The 25,187-nt window shown below is 41.1% G+C and overlaps 1 protein-coding gene across 2 annotated transcripts in view; it reads left to right on the top strand.

Annotated features, from left to right (window-relative positions):
- The window catches only part of RNF144B (ring finger protein 144B), a 53,852-nt gene extending 31,796 nt beyond the window's left edge, over nt 1-22,056 (top strand). For both annotated transcript variants that reach the window (XM_074542950.1, XM_005481773.4), the window contains exons 4-8: nt 7,816-7,876; nt 12,469-12,673; nt 13,830-13,974; nt 15,691-15,780; nt 15,979-22,056. In XM_074542950.1, coding sequence (XP_074399051.1) covers nt 7,816-7,876; nt 12,469-12,673; nt 13,830-13,974; nt 15,691-15,780; nt 15,979-16,119 — 642 coding nt within the window. In that variant the 3' untranslated portion in view covers nt 16,120-22,056. The remainder of the gene's footprint in view (nt 1-7,815; nt 7,877-12,468; nt 12,674-13,829; nt 13,975-15,690; nt 15,781-15,978) is intronic.
- The last annotated feature ends 3,131 nt before the right edge of the window (nt 22,057-25,187 follow it).

Here is a 25,187-nt window from a genome sequence, read left to right as displayed (position 1 = left end):
AACCCAGGAAAAAAAAGATGGCTAAGGGATTTTGAATAATTTTGTGCATTCTGTCAATATTTGAGAAATAAAATCACAGAGAATTAGATCTCCATCCTTGAACTGAAGAAGAGTAGTTTGTCTTCTGGATTATCTTGAGCTCTGTGCACACAGATGCCATAACTATGGCAGAAGTATATAATCCTATTCAAATGCCATCAGTGACAGTGTGATTCCCAATACCAAAAATTACTTTTTCTCCAGAAAAAATTCTGGATCTATTCCCCAGCATACATTTGAAATGTTGTGCTTGGTTTAATCAGGTCATGGGACTTTCAGCTATGTTAGTTATGGTGGAGCCTTTTTCTTTGGCTGAATCCAGCTATTGTGAAAAGCAGCCAGCTGTTTCCCTTTCTCCTCTTTCTGCAAAGATACAGAGAGGGTGTAGCAATGTCCTTCCACCCATTGCACCAGATTGGAGGCATCTAGCCTTTACTGAAAATGTATTTTTAAAGAAGAATTACCAAATGACAGGAAGAGTTCTGCTCTGTTCAACCAGGGTTATAATGCTATAGGAATTAAGAAATACATATTTCCCTTTAGTAAAGGAGACTCCAGGGGTATTTAAAAATGGACCACTGGCCTAATCTTTGGGTGTTTTTTGGGCTGACAGCAGAATGACTAAACAGCCCGAATGTGCATTAGTGTCCCGTGGATGACTGAATGTTCTGATACTCCCTTTTGGCAATGTGCTTGAAACACAAGCCTTGTGCTTGAATAGCAAGCAAATCCCCAACCTGGTTAAAATTACTGCTTATGTGTTTTACCAAATACCTATTTCTTTAAGGAAAAAAAAACCCACCCAGAAAAAAAGTAATGAAATAAAGAATAAACTGACTCCATTCACAATATAAAGGAAAAGTATGTAAACTACAGATTTATGTATGAACACCCTATTACTTTTTTCCCTCTCTATAAATAAAGGCTGTTCTTTGTGAAAATGTGGCCTATTAAAGCTATTTCTTAAAAAAGCAGAACCTTATCAGATGATACAGAATGTGCTTAACTAGGGCTATTGTTTGTCATGGAAGTACTATTTAGAGTTACAGTTCATTCCTTACACTCTCAAACTCCTGGTGTAAAAGTGGGCGGCTTCTCACCTCTGAGGGGGTCCTGGATTTTTTCTCTGGCTTCTGGCAGGACAAGGTTTCTCACTGGGACCATGGTGTCAGGAACGACACATTGCCTGTACTGTGGGGAAAAACAAAAATGAAAAATCCTTTTTTTTTCCTCCTCTGAGATAGCATCAGTGATTTGTAAAGGTATATTTTTCATGTCATGTTCATTTCAGACTATGCTGTGACTGCTGTTCATCAGGTACTGTTACAATTTGAAGAAAAAATAACAGTTCCAACTGTCTTAGTCATGGATGTGTTGCTAAATTGGGTCCTATATTTTGAGCTAAATGCATCTCACTATGTTAGCTAAAGCAGTTGTTTTGTTTGTTTTTTGTTTTTGCCATAGCCTGAAAAAGGGAGATAAAGGTGAATTTGGGCATAATTTGAAGTGAAGGAAAGCCTCTTCATTGGCTTCAGTGCATTTTGGATTGAGCTTTCTTCAATAACGAAACCGAACAATTAATAACAAAGCTTATAAACATATATAACACAGTATAGCTATGAACACAGTATGGCTTTGAAAGTTTCTCTTCTTCTCCCTCTCAAGGTCCTTATTCAAGCTGTGTAATATTCCTTCAGTGCTTTCCAGTGACCTGTTTGTCTTCATTTAGACAAATCAGAATTAAGTCCTGTTTATTTTCTCAGTAAAATTCTGAAGAGTTTGTCTCGTTTGGTGCTAAATTACTAGAGCCTTTTCAAAGCTCTTGCCTTGCTTCTGATTTGTGTTCTTCAGTTGCTTTTGGGGGATGGAGGGAGGGAAAAACTCTGGCTACAATTTAAACACAGAATAGAATTTCTTCTTGTATGTCTCATGAAGAAATGAGCAAGTGTGAATAGTTGGAATGTGTTTCTCTAAAACAGTTGAATATTTAATCAGTGCTTGGGGTATAAACTGCTTATTCATAGAGTATAGGAGATGTTGGGAATACAGGCTTTACTTTCTGAGGTCCCTCTGGACCTCAGAAAAAAAATGTTCCAGGTTTTCTGATCTTAAAATGCATAAAGTGAAAAGTCATTTGAACTAGAAAATTATACTTTTCAATACTTTGAAAATATGTTTCCTGAAACCCCTCTGGCTTGGGTTTCTTTTTCCTTCAACAAAATCTAGTTGAAACTGGTTTATTTCCCAGTAGTTTTTTTGTTTTGACAAATAGTGCATTTGAACAGAAGGAGCTGTTCCACTGAAGTGCTTGAAATCAAGTGCAATCCTAGGTCACATCTTGACCTGTTACATCTAGATAGCAGCTTGTAGTATAGCTGTTGTGTAGCAGAAATAAATGAGGGGTGGTGGTGGTAAGGCAGTGGCTTTGGCTACGGACTCTCTTTCAAATAGCTGGTTACACAAAACAGGGGAAGTCCAAAACAGTCTTGTCAAACAAAATGTTTGCCCTTTCAAGCTCCAGTGGCACAATAAACAAAGACTACTTGGATTCCTTCCTGGAAGCAGAAGGTAGAAGGAACATCTTTTGTTAATACAGTTCTCTTTAAACTTGCAGAATTCTTCTGTCCAGAATATTCCTGCCTCTCTTGGGAACTTGCTCCATTGATGTAATTGGACCAGTTAATATCGCTAATCTAAATAAGGGGTAATTTATCATGGTTTGAAATTATTTTGCTTGGTGTGAATCCAGTCACCAGTGTAAGCTATGAATCAGGGTAAATCTCCACTGCATACAGGGATTTCTACTGTAATACTCACTTGGATAATATCTAGGGCATTGTGCTTTGCTGTTTCTGATTCCTGTATTGTTCTGGGGTTTATAACATCTATGCAGTGATCCATGTATGCACAATCTGATTTGGATTAAAACTGTGCAGCAGTCAGTAAAGGAGGCACTGATTTGGGTTCTTAAGTTTGTCCAGAATTCCCCCTTTGCACGCAGCGCAGGTTCTGCTCGTTGTCCCTCTGTCTGTGTAAATCTGTGATCCACACCAGTGCTAACCTGACAGAGGGCTGTCAGCACTCTGTAAAGCAATGCTGAAATAGGACAGTAACCCAGATCTTAGAATTCTTAATTGCCTTATATTCCATACCTAGCCAAACACAAAATCCCACTGGGACTCAGTCTAAAATATCAGTTTTATTTTTAATTTCAAAATTTACTGCTTTGCTGCAGTAGAGATTGAAATGGTAAAATGAGAAGCAATGTGAGAAAATGTTGCAGGCTGACCTATCTTTTTCAGGGTCAAAATAAAAATTTTTGTTCTTCTTATTTACTTGTTTTTAAGTAAAACCTAGGGGAGCAAGTGAGAGAGCCTTAATTTTGTTTTTATTTGTCGCTAAATAAGAGAAGAGCTCTTTAATGGAGAACATGAATAATTTAGTATTTCATTATGAGTCTAGTGAGCATAGTAGCTTGACAAAGAAAGTTGTGGGTGTAATTTCTAGCAGCATAGAGACTGAGCTCCCATACCCCTTTCAAAAGCAAACCAGAGTCCCTGCTGGAGCCATTTTACACTGCTTGCAAGAGAAGACAGTGCCTCTGTGAGTGGGGCTTTGGCAGAGGTGGGCAATGCCACCCTTAGCAAATTCTTCTGCCAGTGTAGGATCTGCCCTTGCTGCCTTGTGGAGAGCCTGGTTCAAGAAAGATAGGTGCCTTAAAGAAATATAGAAGCCTGCTGTAAAAGCAGCCTTTCCCAGGCTTGATCCTGTAAATAATTAGGTTCTCAGCTACCTTCTATATAAACAACAAGATTCTCAGACCGTTCTGTCCTTGGCTGCTACTGGGAGCAGACAGTCAGTCTGGGAATAGATATGAAGGTTTTGGGAACCTTTCATATCAGGGTGAGAACACTGATCTTGGTTTCAGTAAACTAACTTCAGGTATTGTAAACAAAAGGAGGAGCTGAAGTTTTCTCTACAGCCTGTCAGGAGCTCAGATTTTGCAATATGCATGAACTTAATTAACACGGTTATAAAAAGTGACTGATTGATGAATAAACCGGAGTCAGATGCGAAAGAACAACAAAGGTGGTCGCTCCCTCACTTCGACACTGCCTGTCTGCCAAAGTGAGAGAGGGAGAAGCTTTTGGCCCGCTGAACTTCCCTCCCTTGGCATTATCAAAGTTTGATTCATATGGGTGTGAAAGGAAGTAAGATCTATTCAATTTGCTTGATTGCCTCCTTGCATGTCCCTTGAAAGTCTGAGAATAGGTGGAGTAGTGATTTTCCCTTTCCACTGTGTAAAGGGAAAGTATTTAAAAACAGGGGAGTTGTTCTTCCTTGGGTCCTGGTTACTGCACTGCCTGGAAAAGTTTGTTGCTGTGTACACTGAACCAAATTATTTTGAACCATTTCAATTTCCTTTCTTTGCTCTTTTGTCTCATGTAGTAGCAGGGACCCTGGTTATTGTGACACATTTCATGACATGATCTTTTTGAATGCTTGACAAGGATCCAGCTGGAGCCCTTTGTGGTAGTAAGCCTTCAGAATTTTGCTTTTGTCTATCAATGTTTTTACTTCAAGTGAATGCTGCTGTTCTTAGCAATAGCTCTTGTGTATCCTTGTGCTGTATAGCAAGAGGATTTTAACTGCAGATATTGCTTACAGGGTGTGGGAAATCAGAAAACTTATTTCAACTCCTAACAGCCTAATAAGTCTCAAATCAAGATATTTTCAAGAGAGGAGTGTTCTTACCTCTATCTTTTTTTAATTAAAACCCCCAGTATTAAAAAGAAAAAAAGACAAGTTCACCAGACTGTCCTCTAGCATTTCTTCCTACATTGAATAATTTCATAGCATAGAATAAGAAAAGTCTGTTTTCTGGTATGCTCATGGTCTTCCTATTTTGGCTCTTTGCCATCTGCTGGGTTGCTGGTTTGCTGCCTCCCCAGATTTCCATGCCCTGACCAGCCCAGAGACATGAGTGATTGTGCAGGAGAGGAGGTGTTTGGGATGGACAGACACTCAGGTGGGGCTTGAGAAGTTGTCTGGAAATGGACATTTAGACTGATGCCAAGTAGGAGGAGATAAACACCTAATCCCCTTATTGTACTTAATACTGTCCTTCTTGATTAGGTATAAATAAGATTAAAAGTTCCCTGAGGAAAGGATTGGCTGTTTTTTTATAGGGACCTGATATTCATGTTTGTTTGGTTTTTTTTTTTTTTCAATTAAGTTTGCACATACAGCTTTCACATGGCACTGAATTCAGGCAGCAGCAGGAATTTGTGCATTGTTTTCCTCGTGCCTGAAGATGCTAAATCTGTCAGAGGCTTTGGCTCAGCCCCTCTCAGGCTGACCTGTGTGTGGGTGCCATCAGGACCTGGCCTTTCCAAGCCTGTGGGAGTCAGTGTCCCAGATGATGGGCTGCATGTGTTCAGCACCAGAGCTGCACGCAGGGAGGGACAAGCTGAGCTCTGAAGAGGATACGTAGGAAAAAGAGTGGAGCTGAGTGAAGCCAGTGGGGAAAGCTGGCATGGTAAGCTCAAGTTTTCCCCAGGAGAATGGGAAGCTTTCAGCAGTGCCTCTGCTTCCTATTGAAATCTGAGTTAAGATGCATAACTCTGCTCCCACTGTAATGAAAAAGGCTGATTTTTAATACACGGGAAATTCTGGGCTCAATAGAACTGCTCTTGAAAAAACTGTTGGTTAGAAGAAAAAGCAAGTACAGAAGGACCCCAGCCAACTAAACAATTCACTCAAGTGGCTCTTACAGCATTGAGACTCACTGTTTTAATTTAGTTGTAATGAAGGAAAATTTAAAGTAGTTGCCAGTGCTCACCCAGCTAAAGAAATGCAGATGACTCTTTTCATTTTCCAAACTATTTATATGTGAAGCTGCCCTGGGGAGGAGTGGGCAAAACTGAAATGATGTGTCATTGCTGAAATTGCTAAACTTCACTCTTTTTACCCATTTGATTTTTTTTTAATATTTTCCAAGAGTACTTCAGCTGACTTCTTATGAACAGGTGAAGAGTTTCTCAGAAAAATCTCTGTGTCTTACAGTCATATTAATCTTAAATATTAACTAATTAAAGCCATATGAATCTTTAAATTATTAAATCTTGACATAATTTGGATTCATTTTTGTATTCCTCTGGCTTTAGTTAAATAAATGAGCCAAGTATCTGCTACAAAATACAGTTGTGTACAATCAAGTCCAAATTATTTGAGATATTAATAAAGCAATTTTGTATTTTATAATACAGTTTTTTTCCATCTGTGAAAGAAAATGTATTCATAGCATGATTCATAGCATGATATTAAATATATATTAGATTTTTGCCATTTTATTTCTTCTCATGGGTGCTCTGCCCTACAACTGAGAAGGACAGCAAGGGCCAGTGTCTACTTCACTGAGGGTAAATTTTGCCCTTTACAATAATCTGAAGGACTGTGGTTGGATGCTGGATGAGAGATTTGAAAGCCTCTCACTGAGGCCATTTTGAAGCTGTCAGTTCTACACTGTCTCACTGTGCTTCAAATGATCAGGTCCCAGGTCTTATGTTATTCTAGGTTTATTTTCAGTAAAACAGAAAAATATTTCCAGTGCTGGTACAATATTACAAATGGATCAGATAAAGAGAATGGTCCCACATTCTGAATCTGACAAACATGTGACTCCTGAAGTGCCTATGAAGTTCCTTTTAAACCTCTCCATAGCCTGTATGCAGGTTTGCTTTTTAGTTTTAAATAGGACACTTGGTCTTCTTACGTAGAGTGTTAATTGGAGATTAGAGCATTTAGCCTTTTAGGCTGCTAGTTTAATTAGGGTAATGTGTAAAATGTATCAGGAAAGCCTGTTTGTCTATGCCAGCTACATTTGTTAACTTCAGTCAGCAACCAGTAGGTTGCTCCGTGTCTAAGGCAAATTCCAACAGCAATGGCATTAGCTGTCTTGGCCCAAACATGGCCCATGAAATGAATAAAAAATGGAAACCAGACTGCCTTTCAGCTCCTGAGAGCTAAGTGGCCCCTGCCATTAACACTGGGAGATGTGAATGAAGAACCATTCATTTGAGCTGTATTCTTGTGCATGAACAGCAGCATGCTGCAGTCTCCAGGGCTGGCAGCATGTCACCCTTTGTTACACTAAACCAACATGAAATAAAACTGGGAAGCCTGAAGTAAATATGGAATCCACAGAGAAGGTTTGCATGTGCATGGAAAGAAAGACATAGGCTGCACTACTGAGTTGTGTGGCTGAAATATAGGGGAGGTTCAGAACTACTTTTTTAAGTTTTGGAGAAGAAGTCAGGGTGTGGGAGAATGTGGTGCTGAATGCAAGCAGGAACAAAAAGGTGAATTTGAGAGCCAGCTCAGGAAAGCAGGTGTGTAGAACATAGTGCTTATTTGTCACCCTGTTCTTCTAAGTTCTTCTAAGCCTTCTGATGTTTACATTTTTGTATTAGAGTTTCTCACACGCTTTTCATGCTTTTCATGTAAATAATGATTGTTTTGCATTCCTTTCTGGAAGAAGAAAAATTTGATGAATTGTTAGTTTGACCAGTGTGGCTTGAGAAGTGGCAATTTCATCCTCCAATCCATAGTCACTTTTGAAAGTCTATAAATATTGGAGTTTGAAAAAAAACTACACTCTTTTTACCTTGGACGTTTCAGCTTGTGCGTATCGTTCATTTTGTGTCCTATTACAGCACTTATTAACTTTTAAAAGTTTCTATTTCTAATGCTTCTTTTGTGTGTTTCTCATTTCAGATTGCCTGTTTGGTTCCTGTTGACCAGTTTGAGTTATACAAGAGGTTGAAGTTTGAACGAGGTGTGAAGCTTTTTGTCTCTATTACTTTCTCTTTCGTCAGTGGAGGCAGCACTGTTATATATGGCAGAGACAGAGCCTGTGGAGTGAGTTAAGGAAGAGACAGAGGAGATGTCTTTGCTTTGAAATAGTTCAGGAGCAGTCACTAGGTCTGGCTGTGCTCCGCAGACAAAGTCGAAATTCTGTTTTGCAGAATCAAAAAAGCAGCATCTTAACGAATTACCAGACTTCAACTCAAGCTTGTGGGCAGCACTCTCAGACTGTGTGCCTGGGGCTCCACTGTTCTTCTGATGGCATGTTCATCTTGGGTCCTTGAGGTGGTTGTACTGGTACAACTTGTCAAGGTGCTAGAGGCTGGTGCTGGCCAGGGCACACAGTCCTTTTACACATCCCTAGGGATCTTCAGAGCTTCTGGGGGACATGTACTCTGAAATGCAATGTGAATTTTTGCAAGCATCCCTGCAAAATAGCTTTGCTTATGTAAAAGCCTCATGTGTGTTCATCTAGTAGAGTTTTTCTTCCCAAGGAGTAGTAGTCCCCTCATTCCTGAGGAAGGCCTACTTTGTAGAGAAGTTTAAAACTGAAGGTCTCACTGAGGTCAAGATTTCCTATGCCCAGAGGTCATTCTTTGGCATCAAGAGATGGTCCTTGACAAGGCTGAAGAAGAAACTTGCTAGTCAGAAAGATGAGATCCCCTTCCTGCTTTTAAAGACTGCCACCAGCTTCAAAGTTTCAGCTGGAAGGTGCAGTGTTTTTAAAGACCTCAGTGCATGGTAGTGTGCGGAGTGGTGTGTCTGAGACACTGCCCCACTCTGCCTGTTCTCAAACTTTCCTTGAAAGACTGGATTTCTATTCTTACTCTGCATGCCTGCTTAGATGCAGTGGATTGTGTGAGACAGTGCAGAGGTCTATAAAAATTAGGCAAAATAACGCACTTGAAAAGTTGGTGAGGTAGAAGAATATATAGGTTTTTACAGAATCTCATCTGACATGAATCCTTGTGAATGACCACAAAGTAGAAAACCTGCTCATAATACTCAAATATACCCCAGAGTTTATGGGCAAATGCAGATTGTAGATATGATATTCAGGCACTCAGGTCAAACAAAAAGAAAAAAAAAATCCCAAACCTTGGTTTTATTTTTTGTTTCTTTCTCCTGTTTTACCACTTTCTTGTTTATTCTTAATTTCTTACAAAGTCTCTCCAGTTCGTAATCTAATCAGTGGCTTGTTTGCAGTCCTAGACAATGGAAATCACAGCTTGTTAATTCACCATATTAAAGGGTTAAGAAAAAGGGACTTTCTTGCAATACATTATTCTGTTTTATGTGAAACCTTTTTTTACTAAAGACTCTGAAACTATTGGTTTCCTGGTATCTCTTCCTCTGTAACTAGCCAAAGCTGAACTCATGATCTTTTGTTACTTTTTTTTTTTACTGCCTCCCACGCAGAGAAGCCTGAAACTTGTCTAGTTTTTAAATCCTTCTTTCCTTTTCTTTCTTGCCTAAGTCTGACAAATCCTCTTCCACCTCTGCTATCTCTCTTCATTATGATTTTAAGATCTGCCCTTACTCTTTTATGATAAAACTGGTGTCCGAGCAGCAGACTTAGGCATAGCCCTTTTGCCTTGCCTTTTGGCCCCAGCAATAAATCCAGCTTACTGATGTCTGGGAACAACAATTCCTGCTAGCTAAAGCTCTGACATGGACACCCAGCACTAATCCCAGCCTTATCCAAGACCTTTTGCCTATCCTGGAATTAATGCTGTCCCCAAGGCTGACCTTTCTGCACTCGTCAGTGGAACTTGGGACTTGACTTATCAGCTTCTGATGACCTGGAGCACCAGTCTCAGACCTGAACCTTACCTGGCAAAGCCTGCCTGCCCTGGTCTGACACTCTTTTTCTGAAACCAGCAATAGACTTCACTGATGGCATCTGCTGGGGATGAATTCGCACCCAGAATCTGTCCAGAGACTCCTTCCTGATCTTCAACTTATTGTCCAGATGTTTTCCACTGTGAGATTAATTTTGAGGAAAATTTGGAACACCCCAGGAAGGACTTACACATCCAACAGCCGTTTCCCTCATCCCCAATCTGTGCTAGCTATGTTAATAGAATATATATCTTCTCATTTTCATTGCTTTCTTTTTTTAATGGGCCAATAATATTGTGTGGAAACATAGTGAGAAGTAATTGGTATAGAATGGTGTATCTACAGACAATTGTTAAATTTAATAATAGATGCACTGATAAGAAGCTATTCTCATGTGGGGTTTGTGTTCTTAGAATGCAAATGTGTTTTTAAAAACAAGACTTTTTGCATATCTGTAACTTCTCTGCATCCAGTCAGGGCTAAGCCACAGCGTTTCTGTGAAACATATTTATTAGAAAAACAGAATTGTTCTATGTCTATAAGGATGGTGTTGATGTAGTCAACAGAATGGTAAGTGGTTAGAGCACATGCATAATATTTGCCAGTAGGCTGAGTGGTAGATGAGGAGAATCTCCATTTTATGCCTGACTCAAACGTAGTCTGTTTTAAATGGAGATTTCTGTGAAACACAGTCTTATCCTTTCAGTCCTATCCTTCTGAGCCAGAAATTATTTTCTTCAGGGTGCTGCATTCCTCCTGTCTCCCACCTACATCTCACCTGCTTGCTTGGATGTTTTATGAAAACTGGCCAGATCCCTGCCCAAAACTGGCACTGTTTGGGAAGGCTTTCCTCCTGAGAGTTGAGGGAGCTGTGGCTGAACTGGCTGCAGGGTAGCAGAGGAAAACCTCAGGAGAGAAATGGCCCTAACCAAGAGATGGAGCAACTTGCCAGAGCAGGATGATAGCCTCTTTCCCTTTTTTGGCTGTGCCTTTTTAGCTGTTTCTGGTTTCGCTTGTGCTCCATGGCAAACCAAACAGTATGAGACAGCGTGGATTGCAAAACACCATCTGTAGGTTCTTTGTAAGATGGAGGAAGTGGGAGAAGGAGGGACTTTCATCTCTTGCATTACATCTTGCTGCAACAAATTTGTAAAAAACAGGTTTACAACCCAGTTCTCCTCCTCCCAATGATGTCAAAACCAGGCATTCTGTCTTTCACCCAAACACAGGATAGGGGAATTTAGGTTTACAAAGCTGAATTTTCAACAGAAAACATGCAGAATCTGGTGTGTGAAGGATTAAATGCAATAGCAAGTACTAGGCCATAGTCTTAACCAATTCAGGGTTTCTTTTAAGAGACACCAAAGGAACCTAGAGAAATAAAAATTTCTCACTCAGGACATTACCTTTTAAAAGTATGTAAATATGAAAAGTTACTTGATTTGCTGTGGCTCTCTTCTCCCTACTAATGAAGCCGAGATCTTATTTGTTTTTGCTTTCATTCAATAGAAAGCAAAATGTTTGTTTTGAGAGGCAAACAAAGTGTGTGCAAGACAGTAAGAGAAAAGAATGCAACTAGATCCATGAAATGGCTGAAGGTAGATGGCACAGGTGTTTTGCTGTCCTGCCTAAATTATAGGTGACAACCTTTGCATGGAAATAGAAATTCTCTGCATATGTTGGAGCTCTCTGACACAGACTCAGAAATTACCCAAAGTCAGAGTAGTGTGTAGCTGTGTGTCCATATGTGCTTTCAGAGTAGTGTGTACCTGTGTGTCCATATGTGCTTTCAGCAAAATTTGCCGGAGAACTCGTATATGAGGTCCTTGTGAAGCTTTTTGTTTCAAGTGAGACAACTAATTTTATCTGCTGGAAGTACCTTGTAATGCCTTTTGCCATCTCACGGTCAGGATTTCCATTGACTTTGGAGACATCCCCTCCATCTATTTATTTTCAGTGGTGGTAACAGAGAGCTCCTAGGGAAGGAGGAGGGGCAAGGTAGCTCCTGACAGCCCTTTTCTGGGGAGGCTCTGAGGGTGTGAGTGTTCATGCACCTCATGGAATTGAGTAGCAAATGACCAACAGTGAATGTGTCCCAGCTGGGTTTTTGTTGTAAAGTCCTTGAATAAAGATTTGGAAGTGAGAGAGAGGATCAACATTTATCATTCTCTGCCATGTGGTGATGACTGTAACTCAGTGTCTACACCCTGAATCTTGACTCCTGTGATAATCTGATACCAGACAAATAATAATGATATGATACAGTGAATATTAACTGCAATTTATAGATAAAGGATAGTAAATAAGGCATGGAAAGTGACTTGACATTAATTTAATTACAGTCCTTCTGCTGTTTACATGGAAGTTACTGCATGGCTTGCACATATCCAAGACATGGAGTGGCCTAGTGCTACAAAAGACACTTGCTTCTCAGCCAGCAGCAGCTAGGTTCATATTTTGAACCTTGCTATAAAAAGGCAAGGAACACATTCTGTGTAGTGTATTTCTATTGTCGCAATGCTTTCAGTGCAACTGCTTAGCAGAGGACAAATGCAGACCTGCCTGAAGAAGAGCAGGCCCAAATGTCCGTGGGTGTGGGTGTGGAGCACTTTGGCTTCCACACCCTTGTGCAGAATTGGGTGCTGTGTACCTAGACACATGTCACTGGGACAAGAAGGGGACTGCATAAAGAGTTTTATTTCTCTCTCTGTTGCATTTCAGAAGTCCATTTGGACCCCCAGAGAACATGGTGCCCCACAGCCGATTGCCAAACTGTGTGCCACATCGCACCGAGCGAATCGGGAGCGCCAGTGCCAGTGGAGTGCCCCGCCTGCCGCCTGACCTTCTGCTCCTCCTGCAAGGAGCCATGGCACGGGCAGCACCTGTGCCAGGAAAACCAAATGACCCCGGTACCCACTGAGCAGGGGTAAGATGGGAATCCACGATGGCTGTGCCATCTTTTGGTTCTTTCCATCACAGGGCCTCACGTTGCGTTCATGGAGCAGCTTCCTTCTAGGTCCACAGCTTCAGCTTGGAGACTGTCCAACTCTCCTGGTGTTTCCTAAATACAATTTCAGTCTAAATATTACTTTAAATGCTAAATTTTATTTTTAAATACTTAATATTATCTATGTACTTGTCAAGCTTGGGTTGCAGCTGACACTTCTGAAAGGTGAAGCCCTCCAGGACTTTAAATCTGCCTAAAGGCTTTGTTCACATTCTAGAATTATGACCTGTGCCCGTACTAAAAATCCAATATACCAATATTGCAAGATCCAAATTTTACTAATACTGTGGTTAAGAAATCACCCCTGCTTAATATTTACAGAATCTTTGCATAGAAAAACCTTAACTCCTACAGAGTGTAAATTTCACTTGGAGTGAGAAGCCTTATTTATGCTCATTTTCCTTAACTGCAAACAACCTGCACATCAGTTTGGAAAAGCCATTAATCTATAGAAGAGATGCTTTTGTGTTTAAACTATGTCATGTCTTTGGCTATCCATCTTTGTTTTCAGAATCAGGTTATGTTGAGTCTTGTTTTCAAAGTTTTCTATAATTTTTTTTCAATAAATGAAAAACTTAAAACCTAGAGCATTCTGCTTGCTAGACACTCCATGGAATAGGTGTTGCCAAAAAGCTCTTGCTGTGATTTTTCTTCTCTAGGTGTGATCTCTGGCTGTGGTACAGTTTAAGCCTATTTTATTCAGACAAGGAGGATTCAGACAAGGATTATGAGTTGCATAATCCAGTCCTGTTAAATGAATTGTGTAAGGTCTCTGTAACAAAATGCTAAGTTTTAATGCTATAGGTGATTAATTGTGGGTGTAGTGAGTGTTATTTTTATACAGCATAAAGGAACAAGGCAAGGGATTTTCACTTTTGTGTGACATTAATAGTCTTACGCCTAGTAGCGAGTATGTTTCAATGTATTGTACTGAATATAAGAAGCTTCACACACTGAGGACACTTAGGGCAACATTAGATGCTCTGAAAGATAAGCACGATATGCATCAGGCAGTGGACCTGAATACCAACCAATATGTTCACAATCTCACTTTAATGTTTCCTTACTTTTCCAGATTCCTTATTGGAGCAGAGACAGAGGCACCAATTAAGCAGTGCCCAGTTTGTCGAATTTATATTGAGCGAAACGAGGGCTGTGCTCAGATGATGTGCAAGAACTGCAAGCACACATTTTGCTGGTATTGTCTACAGAACTTGGATGTAAGTGCTGCAGAAAAAACACCAGGATAAAGGATAATGGGGTTAAGGGTTAGTCCAAGGCCCTGCTCAAGCTTTTTGTTAGTTTATTGCTGTCCTAGCAAATTTCTTGGCTCAATTCAGCTTCTGACTCAGTTGTTTTCCTTTCTTTCACCCAGTCCTTTTAATTATATCAATATAGTTTTTTATTTCTTCCATAAAGGGTTATGGCCATGTCTGTGGGTCCCATGTTAGTTCTTTGAGGGAGATGGGACTAACACATTGCTTTCTGGAGGTTTGTTCCAGCAATACCTTGCTTGGATTCCCTCTTCCTAAAAACAGTTTGGTTGAGAGTGAGGGAAATAGATGTCTTCCACCTGTTTCAACAGCAAAGGACACAGTCTGTCTAAAACTGATATGATGCTGGGTGAAGGTGGTTGTTCCATGTTATGGTGGCTAGGGAGCACCAAGTCTCCTTTACTAGTCCATCTTTAGTGCCAAGTTTGCTGAAGAGAATGATTGGCTATTAGGCTTGAGGATAAAAATGTTGGATCATGAACACAGATTGTGAAGTGCATGTTGCTAGTTACTTCTCAAAGGTTGCAAACCAGTCTCAACTTGTGTGGACTTCAAGTATCCTAGCAGCATGAAGAGTCTTGGAAGTAATGCACTTGTATATATGGCAGCTTGCCCTTTTGGCACAGTCATCAGTAACAGCTGTGGGAGCATGAAAAGGACTTTACCAGCACTTGAAATAAAATGTTATGTGCTGCGTAGCTTTTCTTGTCTTTTTTGTACTCCACAGCCAGCAAACAATGAGACTTTCTCAGTCTTCATCCTTTACTCAGCACACTAAACAGGTTTTTCTTAGTGTTATGTCCCCTTTCTGTGTGGGCGAACGTGCTTTTTCAACATGAGTCTTAGGGCTTGCCTCAGAGTACATGCAGTACACGGTGATTGCTTAACACAGTGCTGAACCTGAGGAGTGTCACATTCTAGCAGAGTCCACAGACATTCCCTTATCGAGTTTTTGTCAGTTCAAAGGGAGACAGAGAGAAAGAAGCTGTAGTTGTGTGATTCAAATGTAGTTTTTCTGAATGTGTGGGGGTTACAGGAGCTCCAGGCGTAGATGAAGGTAGTACCTGCAAAGCCAGAGAGCAGAGCTGAAAAATGAAAGGGGAAGCAGCATCAGGTTACAGCACAGTGGTTTAGGGAGGGTAATGCAGGGCATGAGTCACCTTCTGAAGAAAAGAATGAGTAGTTTAATGAGTATTAATGGTAAAAGAGAAATTCAACAGGATTTTTGTACTTTTTATATTTTCCTGTTAAGTCTAAGAAGAGAATTACTGTGAAGTAGGTACAGCAGGAGAACAGAAGGTAAAATACTTCAGGAGGATGATCCCTCACATTGCTAGGTTTCAGAAATGCCTGTTGTTTTCAGTTCCCTTTATCATCACCAAATTATAGCCTAGGTACTTGTGCAATTAGGTGGAACTCATGTGCTTATGCTTTTTAAAAGTGGAGGAGGAAAGATGCTGTATGATAGCTCAGGTGCCAAACATACGTCAATTTCTGAAATTGCAAGTTACTCTAGGTAATGATTTGGAAGACAGGTGAACTTGTCTGCTGGCAGGTGGCAATTTCAAAGCAGTGCCAGGAAGGTTGTGTTTCCACTCTGGTCTTGAACTTCTCCCTGCAGTTCTCTAACCTGCTCTTACAGCTTCTCCTTTTGTTTTTCAGAATGATATTTTCTTACGGCATTACGACAGAGGCCCTTGCAGAAACAAGCTGGGCCACTCACGGGCTTCAGTGATGTGGAACAGAACACAGGTGTGTTCCTAACCAGCTGGGCAGATCTCTCATGCATGCATGAAGCAAAGAGATTTTAGCCTTCGGAGAAGACCCAAGATTATTATTTTCATATTTTCATTTTTTTTTTTGGTGACCTATGCTATGTTTATGCATGCACATGCATATTTTATTTTCCATGCTATCTAAATATGTATTTTTCACCACCCTGTCTTTCAGGTTGTGGGGATCCTCGTTGGACTAGGTATCATAGCGTTGGTGACCTCCCCATTGCTGCTTGTGGCATCTCCATGCATCATCTGTTGCATTTGCAAATCTTGCCGGAGCAAAAAGAAAAAACCCAGCCTTCCGACAACCTAAAACTCTGTGTCTTTTTGAGTCTCCATCTGTACAGCATACGTATGTGAGGAAGCACAATGGTTGTGTTTTGGTGCCATACCTACCAAATAATGCTCCCTTTTTTTGCCAGTTCTTGGGATAAGTGCCTATTCTTTACAGGCTACTCTATCACTAACAAGTCCAGATTATTGTGCAGTACATCCAGTGTAGGTTTTTGCTTCCTGAAGAGGAAAACAGGACACCATTCAGTCCTTCATACCCTATTCAAGACTGATAGAACATTCCCATTTTCCATCAGCTGCACATAACTTGATCCTGCTGCATTACTCTTCTTTGCAGATTCAGTCATTACTGTCGTGCTTGCTGTTGGTTCTTGGTGACACTCAGATTTCTCAGAAAGTTTTGGGTCTTTTGTGAAAGAGGGAGAGGGAAAAGCCTGATTAGGTTCTTCTGTCTGATAGCTTGTGTACAGTTAAATGTAACAAACCATTAAGAAAATACGTTTGGTAGTTTCCTGTCAATTGGCTGCCATGGCATTTCTTTCAGCATTGAAATCAATTTGATTTTTGCCATTGATCTCAACTACAGAAGTAAAAAACCAACAAAACTGTTTCTAAGATAGGGCTCTCTTTTGAGAGACTGGACCTTGAGAAAGCTGCTATTTTTTTCACATTAACATGACATATCTACCATGAAATATTAGGAATATGCATATTTCCCTGCCATTGGGCATGCCTTTTGTCAGTACCATGGGTGTAGAAAACTCACAGTGAAGGTAATATCGTAAGAAAGACTGTGATACAATTCCCACTTTGTGCAGAGCGTTGGGTCTGTGCAGAGTGGCAGCATGGGCACAGATATACTAAGTACATATGGGCAGTCAGTATATTTTTTTCAACAGTTTACATGGGGTGACAAGAACCCTGATAAAAAGTTATTGAAACCAGGCTAAGCCAAGCCCTCCTTCAAAACCTTATGGACCTGCTGAAGTGAATACTTGAGAAATGCTGTGTAAATGTGACCTCTGTCCATTGGTGGGTATTTCTCTTGTCCTGCTCAAGGTTAACAAACTCTGTTAGTGATATTTTTTAGTTACTCTAAATCTGGAAGGCTGTCCGTTAATAAGTGCTTCACTTTAATGTGGTGCATCACTGCCAAACCAGTTCAAGCCCTGGTATCAGTTACACCTGTGTAAGTTCACTGAAAGCTCACTGAAGAGCTGGAATTACTGCAGCTCTTCAGTCAGGAGTAGCTGAGATCAGACTCTGCTCCCTGGAGTTTATTTCCTTAATGGATGGTGCTCCTCACAACTGGGGCCGGTGGCGCTTTTGTTCTGGACTCCTGTCTGTGCATTCTATATCTGTGGGAGCAGATTCAAGTTTGCGCTGTACAATTGGTTGTAATTCCAAACCCCTTTCCGCAGGGGCTGCAGGGTTTGAAGGAGATGCCGGGCCCGAGCGCGGTGTCGGGCTGGCGCTGGGCCTGGCTGCCCCTGTCGGAGCTCAGCCGGGAGTGCTGCGAGTGCTGCCTGTGTGTGTGTGCTGCTTGGCCGAGCCTCAGGAACTTTGCCTTCTTGGCAGCTGTAAATGTGACCTTTTTTCTGTTTAACTTTGCTCTCTGGTTACTGTAACAAAAGTGGCAGGTTTTCTTCTTTTGAGAAAGTGTAGTCTGTTGAGCAGACTAGCAAGGACAGAGGCCTTAAATGATACTGTCTGTTTTACTTTTTAATTGATTTCTTTTATAAATACTGTCTGACTTTGCTACCAGTCGTGGCTGGAGGGCAGGCAGTGCTCGCCAGTGTGAAAGGCTGTATTTATTCTTCATGCTCAGCTTTGAAGGGAAGCAGAATGGTAGACAGTTCATTCTAAATACAGAGTGCAATGCAGGCAACTGCCATTTATAATAAATAAAGAATGTTTTCTGTATGTGTTTTCTTGAAGAGCACTAATGGTAGTGCTTTGGGGTACTTGTGACAGATTAAAGTGTCCAGCCCTTGGCTTTGCACTATTTTTCTACCTACATTTTTATGGCACTACTGTCATTTCCATTTTATTTATGAACTTGAAGTTGCAAGTCTTACTTTAACAGAGCCTCAAGGACAAAGATGTAGGAGCTGTACAGTCTCTTTAACCATAACCAGCATTGCAATGTACCAATATCCTTTGCATGTTGAAATTTGAGCATTTTTCATGTTTTGTCATCTTACCCATGACCGATGCATCCTTTGCTAGTCTGGTTTCTTTCCTTTTCCTCTCCCTCCTTCTGTTGGCCTGGTTTTGCTAAAATGCCTATTGGAATAAGGGTGGCAGATCTTTTTTTCATTAGCACTGTTGTGTTAACGAAACTGTCAGGTTCTGCCTCTGCTAAAGAAAGGCCGCTGAAGGCAGTTTAAGTGCCTGGTGGGCACACCAAAACTCGTATGAATTAACCATGCAGGAGTTAACACAGCCTGGCAGTCTGAGTGCCAGTCCAGGCATCTAAGAAATCTAGATGTGGATTGGTAGCCCAAGCTTTTGCTGGAGGTCTTTACACAAAAACTGGATAAGGAGAACACAAGCTACAGGCACCCCTTCCTTTGGCTGTGTAGGTGCAACAAATGGACCAAGAAAAGCTCTGGATATCTTAAGAGCTTAAAATTAAAGTTTTACAAGATTGATTTTTTAAAAAAGGCTGTGTCCAGTGCTCCATGTATCCTGGCTTTTCATTGCATGGGAATACTTGAGCATGTGCATTAAGTAGACCCTGGCCTGGCTGAGTCAAGCATTACCTATGCTGAAGTGCTGGGAGCAGGAAAGCCCTGATGCTTTGTTTTCCAGAAGGCAGCTATTTTGCACCAACTGGCTATGCTCACAGAGTTTCCAGAGAAACATTTTAGCAGCAATCTTTTTACAGTGTTGGCTTTTGTTTTGTGTTGCTTTGTTTTTTTTTTTTTTTTTAATTTTGCAGGAAACATTAAAGTCACTTTATAAAAGATTTATTGAAAGCATGACAAATAATGCTAGTAATAATTAGGGAGAACTAAAAAAGAGAGGACTGACAACATCTAACTCTTTTTAATCAAGGTATCTGTAAATCCACTCTCCTGAGCTCCCTCTGTGCGATGTAGTTGGTGCACATCACCAACTACCAGGCTTCACTGCTCTTCCCATCTCTCTTCTTGCCCTTGTGGCAGGTGGCTGGTGTGGGGATGGCAGCCAGGGGAGAGCCCAGGGCTGTGGCAGTGCAGGTACCACACAGGAGCAATTGCCCACCCTGGACTCATCACCAGTTTGTTCCTGGGCCTTTGACCGCTGAGAGACACCTTGGGGGTTTTGGGCCTTTAATGTTACACTGAGAGCATTCACAGATGTCTCTCTTGGAGAACAGAAGTGGAAAGTACTCCATTCCTTCTGAGCCAGGGGCATTCAGACCTTATGAAAATTGGGCTCTAGGTGTTTAAAGGTCAGCTCCTAAGTTTAAGAGACCAGTGCTAGAAATCTGGATTTGTACTGCATCTGGCCACAAATCTCCATGGACACATATCACACCATTTCCCATCAGTCACTGGATCTGTGTCAAATACAGCTGAAGATCCCATTCAGCATTTCATGTCCTCGTGTTAAAATGAGCATGATGATACCTGCTCCCAAATCCATCTCTTAAAGAAGACACTTGTCATGCTACAGCGTAAGTGCATCTCTGCAGTATTTTTTCCAGAGCTATAGTGGGTGCCCTTAAGTAAGTGATGGTTTATTTTTGGTGCATGGGGTTGCTTCCCCCAAAGAAGGGCACAAGGGCTAACAATAATGAATGTTTCTCAATGCTTTAATGATGCTAAATGCTACATCTTGTTGTCTGTCCAGTTACCCAGCATGAAGTCCTAAGATACGCTTAAAATGTACACAAAGTTTACTTGAATGAACTAAGAGAAACTGGATATTGCCTCCATATTTGCATGAAGAAATAAATATAAGTGGGCAGGTACAACTGCATTTCCACAATGGGACAATAATATCAAGTTTTGGCAACTCCATTTTTTGGTACCACAATGGATGGTTGTGCTGTAGTGCCTGCTGCTTTAAAAATTTGAAATCTGTTTTGCACTGTAATCTCTTTCTCCCAGTCATTCTTTCTCAAACTAATTCCTTTTATGATCTTATTTTTCATCCTGTATTTCAGTCCAAAGAGTCTTAGAGCAAAGCTAGTAGATTTCTTTGTATGAGGATAAAAATCTTCCAGCCATTTTCTCCCAGGTTTTAAAAAGAAACTTGATGCTTAGTTACCTGACCAAAGTTAGAAATTCCAGACTGGCTTGTTTAGAAAAACTTATTGAGACTTGAGAAGTTCTCTTTTAACACCTAAATAAGGGCTGCTTTGTTAGAGCTAATAGATAAGGGAGCCATGCAGCTTTTGAGCTTCACAGAGGAGATGCTTCTGTTGTTAAGCAGACTTCTTTGGAAATATGCTGGGGGGGGAAAAAAGCCCAAAAACCCTATATCCTGTATACATATTTTTCTTATATAAATAAAAAATACTTATCATGTATAGATTCATAATTTAAGAATTCAACCTCTCTGGAGGCTTTCTAGGGTACACTTACCCAGGAAGATAATCTTATAAATATGCTGAGGCAGTTGAACAGTGTGCTAGTTATAAAACAGTTGTCAGACATCTCTCACACATGAGTGTGTAGGATGAGATCATAATTTACATGGCTCGAAATAAAGATGTGAAAATTTACCTTTCCTGGAACAGCAAGAGTTGGTTCTTGCAGTCTTCTGGAAGGTTAACTTACTGCTAAGACTCTGGAGAACTTCAGTCTCATTTTAATTTGTACTCTAGTTAGCAAAGTAATGAAGTGAGAGCTGAATAATGTTGCTGAACACATAACCCAAAGGTCTGTCTTGTGTCACGACAGTCAAGTTTCTCATAACCAATGTAGTTTTATAATTTATTATTATAATTTATGCAATGCATATATAATTTATAATTAGTAATTATAAAATACTAAGGATGAAATATCATTGCCTTTATCATATGATATTTATTTTAATTACATTCATACTGGAAGGCTTTTCTCTTCTGCTTCCGGTAGAGAAGGTCATGGTGCCCCTGCAAAGTAAATTTCTGTGATATGGTGCAGTCCACAGTAAATGTTTCCTACTGTTTTGTAGTTATATCAGAGGGTTTTTTTATGATCCTTCAAGTTAGTTCTTTGATTTGAGCGAATCTCTATTGTTAGGAAAGGTGGTTTCCTAGCAATAGCTTTTATTGACCATCACAATCTGAGCTGTAAAAGATGATACTGATTGACAAGGTCCACCAGCTCTTTCAAGGACACAACCTCATTCTTCTCCCTTCTTCCCCAGAAACTTTATCTTTTCTTGGATGAAAATTAAGGATGTCAGTAATTTGCTTATGCCTTCTGGATGTCCAGACAGAAGCTGCAGCTTCTGGTGGCCACGTGCCAGGAGATCCCAGACAGGTTGAACGTACGAAGCTGCAGCACGTGTGCAGTGAGTTGCTTAAATTTCCAGAAGGTGCCTGAGTTTTATGGCTTCCTGGAGCCCAGGGTGGATGTGGTGCACAAGGGGCTCGGCCAGGTGAGGCTCTGGGTGTCACCAGCTCAATGGCACCTGTTGTGCTGGGCTGTCTCACCGTGTTCGAGTGTGTCCCAGATCTTCACCAGGGCCCTGTCTCAAGCTTGCCCTTTCCATAGCTACCTGCCCACCTCCAAAACACCCAAGAACCCAGAGCAAATCCATTCATTTTCCAAGTCTCTCGCTGCTGGCCTGGTCCAGTTTCACAGAAGCTCCAGTTCACATGAGATATTTGGAGCTCAGCTGGTCTGATCATTGACTTTTCCCTAATGAGCAAGGCTTGGGAATGAAGAGAAGCAGAACTGTTCCATATGCTGGTATTGGCATTACAGGCACCAAGGGTCGCTGTGTGACACCTCTTTTGACTGCCCCAGCATTGCTTATTTCTGAAAAAAGCCTGTGTTTAAAATGTGTGTACATGGAGGTGTCCAAGTCTGACGCTGGGTGTGTTTGTGTGTGTGGTGTGAACCAGCAGCAGCCACAGACCCCTGTCCTGCCCCTCGCAGATTTTACCTTCTGTTTATGTTATTTTTTGGGTTTTTTTCTTTTCCTCTGGGTAATACACTTTCTTCACCACTTTTCTTCTGGTGGAGGGCAAAAGGGTTTGATCTTTGTAAGATTTGTTAAAATATTTTTGTGTTTATAAGAAGAAAGCTGACATGTATAAAGAAATAAGTGCTTTTGTAAATTTTTTTTTGTGGTATGATTCAGCATTTAAATGTTTTACAGATACAGTTTTTTGCACTCTCTCTGCATATATTCATAAAAATTATATTTATTTTCTGTCCTTAAGGTTTACTTTGGGTTTTTTTTTTCTTCTGATGTTATAAAATGCAATATGTGCAACATTAAAAAATCAGTGTAAAGACATCATCTCATTTTGTTGTAATCTTCAACTGCCTTTAAAAAGATAACAGAAAATTTCTGGAAAGAATTTGAATACATCAGATGTGCTTAATGGAAATTTTGAGGATAAAAGAAGGTTAAAAAGCTTGAATCAAGAGTCTGGACTGTTACTTTCTCAAGAATAATTGACATTAAAATCCTTTTAAAGAGTGTGGGGCAGGCTCTGGATTAGCCCTGGGAGCTGCTGCAGGGCATGCAGCCAGCGGTGGTGCTTGCTCTCCATAGGTGGGGTGGAGGATTACTAAAGATCTGCTCCTCTGCAAAGTCTGGTGGAGACTTTGGCTTGGGAGCTGCCAGGAGCTGGGGCTACCCCGGGAATGTGGTGTGGGATGTATGGCAGGCTGCACAGAGCAAAGCCTGCTGCTTCAGAGCCCCCTTTCTCTTCACTTGCTCCCTCAGCCCTGCCTGTGCTTGCAGCAGAACGGGGCCTCTTGCTCCAAGTTCCCAAAGGACTTGATGGAAGGCTACATCCTGCTGTGCACTTTCAGACATCCATGCTCCTTTATGAGTTTCCTCGCACTCCCACTGCATCCTGCAGTGCTTACGAGAGACAATCACAGCTGTGCTTCTGAGCATCACCCACGAAAGCGATGTTTACTGTTAAATATTTCTAGCTTAGCTACAATTACTCAGCATCTGAAGGCAGGATTTTCCAGCTGGCTGACACATCCTAGAAAACCCCGTGTGTCATCTGTGGGGCTTTTCACCTCAATATATTATCTGAAAGGTCTTGAGAGTTTTGCCTCAGAGAACATGTTTTCAGGATGAAGGCTGAGGAGAATACCACCATTGTCACTTACAGCTCAAATTTTGGTGATGAATGTACATTTTCTCCCCCACTAGTTTGCTTAGAATAAATTCAGCACTGATATTATTTCACTTAAACACAGCAAATTTTTTTTTTCAAATGTGTGTGTGTGTTCAAGGCTCTGGTCTTGTGCAACAAAGCAGGAGCAACTTACCAGTGCACACATTAACAAAGGTGATGACTTGCAGCAGACTGAAGGTTTCCAGCACAGCACTTTTCCTTCAGAGGATCTTGCTGATTGCTGAGGAACCAGCTTTCTGATGGGAATGTGTCCATTCTGTCAGACTTGTGATGGATACCAGCTGCTGGCAGCCAGTGTGCCTGGTACCCTGCCAGCCTACCAGCTGCCAGTGGTGGGCAAAGTGCCCGGCTTCCCACCTGGTAGACGGGTGAACTGCCAGCTCCTCACCTGGCAACTTTGAAGAAAACACCAACAAATCTTTTCCAAGAAAAAAGATACACATTTCTGAATTTCCAATTTTTAAAATTCCAAATCAGACTAGTCTAAGCAACCCAAACATCTTCTGGCCAGGAAAATAAAAACAAACTCGATGGATTCAATTTTGATTTGATTCCAGCTTCAAGGTGCAATTTTCCCTCCCAGCTCCTGCCCTTGTCACGAAGACTAGTTTTCTTCAAAAGCTTTTTATTTCAGAATTATTTGTGACCAAATCCCTCAATTTTAAACTCTCCATGTTTTTTGAGATTACATAAGATGTCATTTACCTTCTTAACCTCTGTGCGTGCACATCCATCCACTCACCCACACCCACTTCTACACTACCCACAGTCTGATCCATCCTTCCAGTTTGACAAACACAACCCACATCACCCTCTTAAAACACCTTTCCCGGTCTCCCATTTTTTTCTGGGATGATCCTGTGGGTGGTGCCACCCACGCCATCATCATTCTGTCACATTTCCTGTGAGGGCCGTGACTCCTCCTGGGAATCCTTCCTCCTCTGTAGGCAGCAATGGTTTGCCTCTCAGAAGGACTGCCCTTGCAAATACCTTTCCCAATGTCCTTTGATCCTGGTGCCTGCTTGGAAGCTCCTTTCTCTTTCAAGTTCTACAACTTTTCTGGTCTGAAAACTTAGTGTTTGGAAACCATAAATCACAGAAAATTAGAACAAAAAGGGCTTGTCTTTCTACAGAGCTTTCCATGGATAAAAACCACCAAAAATCCAAAACCCCAAAGCAATCCACAACAAAAATAAAACTAAACCAATATCCCATACGACCCACAAAATTATATGTCTCAGAGGAAACACTTTCCACTTAGAGCCCTGTGTTACTTCTTGTGTGGGACCTCTCATGCTGAGCTTCTCAGCCCAGAGAGCGCCTTGTTAACACCTCTGCAGAGAGCCATGTCTGCAGCCACTGCCATGCTGAGCCTCACAGGTGTACAGTGGGCAAACTCAAGGCTTCAAATCTCTACTGTGATGTGGGGGGATAGAATGTAAGAAAATAAAGGTAGTGTAGAAGGTAATCTCACCCCTGAGGAATTGCAGCTGCACTAATTATCAAAGATTAGGAACAGGCCTACCCTTAACAGGCCTCAGCTGTGTCTAATAAGGATGAGTGCTATAAAAGAGTGGGTTAGGTGGGTGAGGAGAGACCTGGAGTTTGTTGGCTGTGCTGTGAAGAGCTGACCATGAGAAATCACCAAGATATGGAACTTTGGCAATAAGATGACAACACTGTGATACTCAATATAAAAAAAAGCCTAAATTCCTTCTTGTCATTCCTTTCCCTAATCTGAGCTAGAGAGCAGTGCATCCAGCAATAGGTGCACT

This window comes from Zonotrichia albicollis, chromosome 1 (genome assembly GCF_047830755.1).
Source record: "Zonotrichia albicollis isolate bZonAlb1 chromosome 1, bZonAlb1.hap1, whole genome shotgun sequence".
NCBI classification, from domain to species: domain Eukaryota; kingdom Metazoa; phylum Chordata; class Aves; order Passeriformes; family Passerellidae; genus Zonotrichia; species Zonotrichia albicollis.
This window is presented reverse-complemented; position numbering and strand designations above follow the sequence as displayed.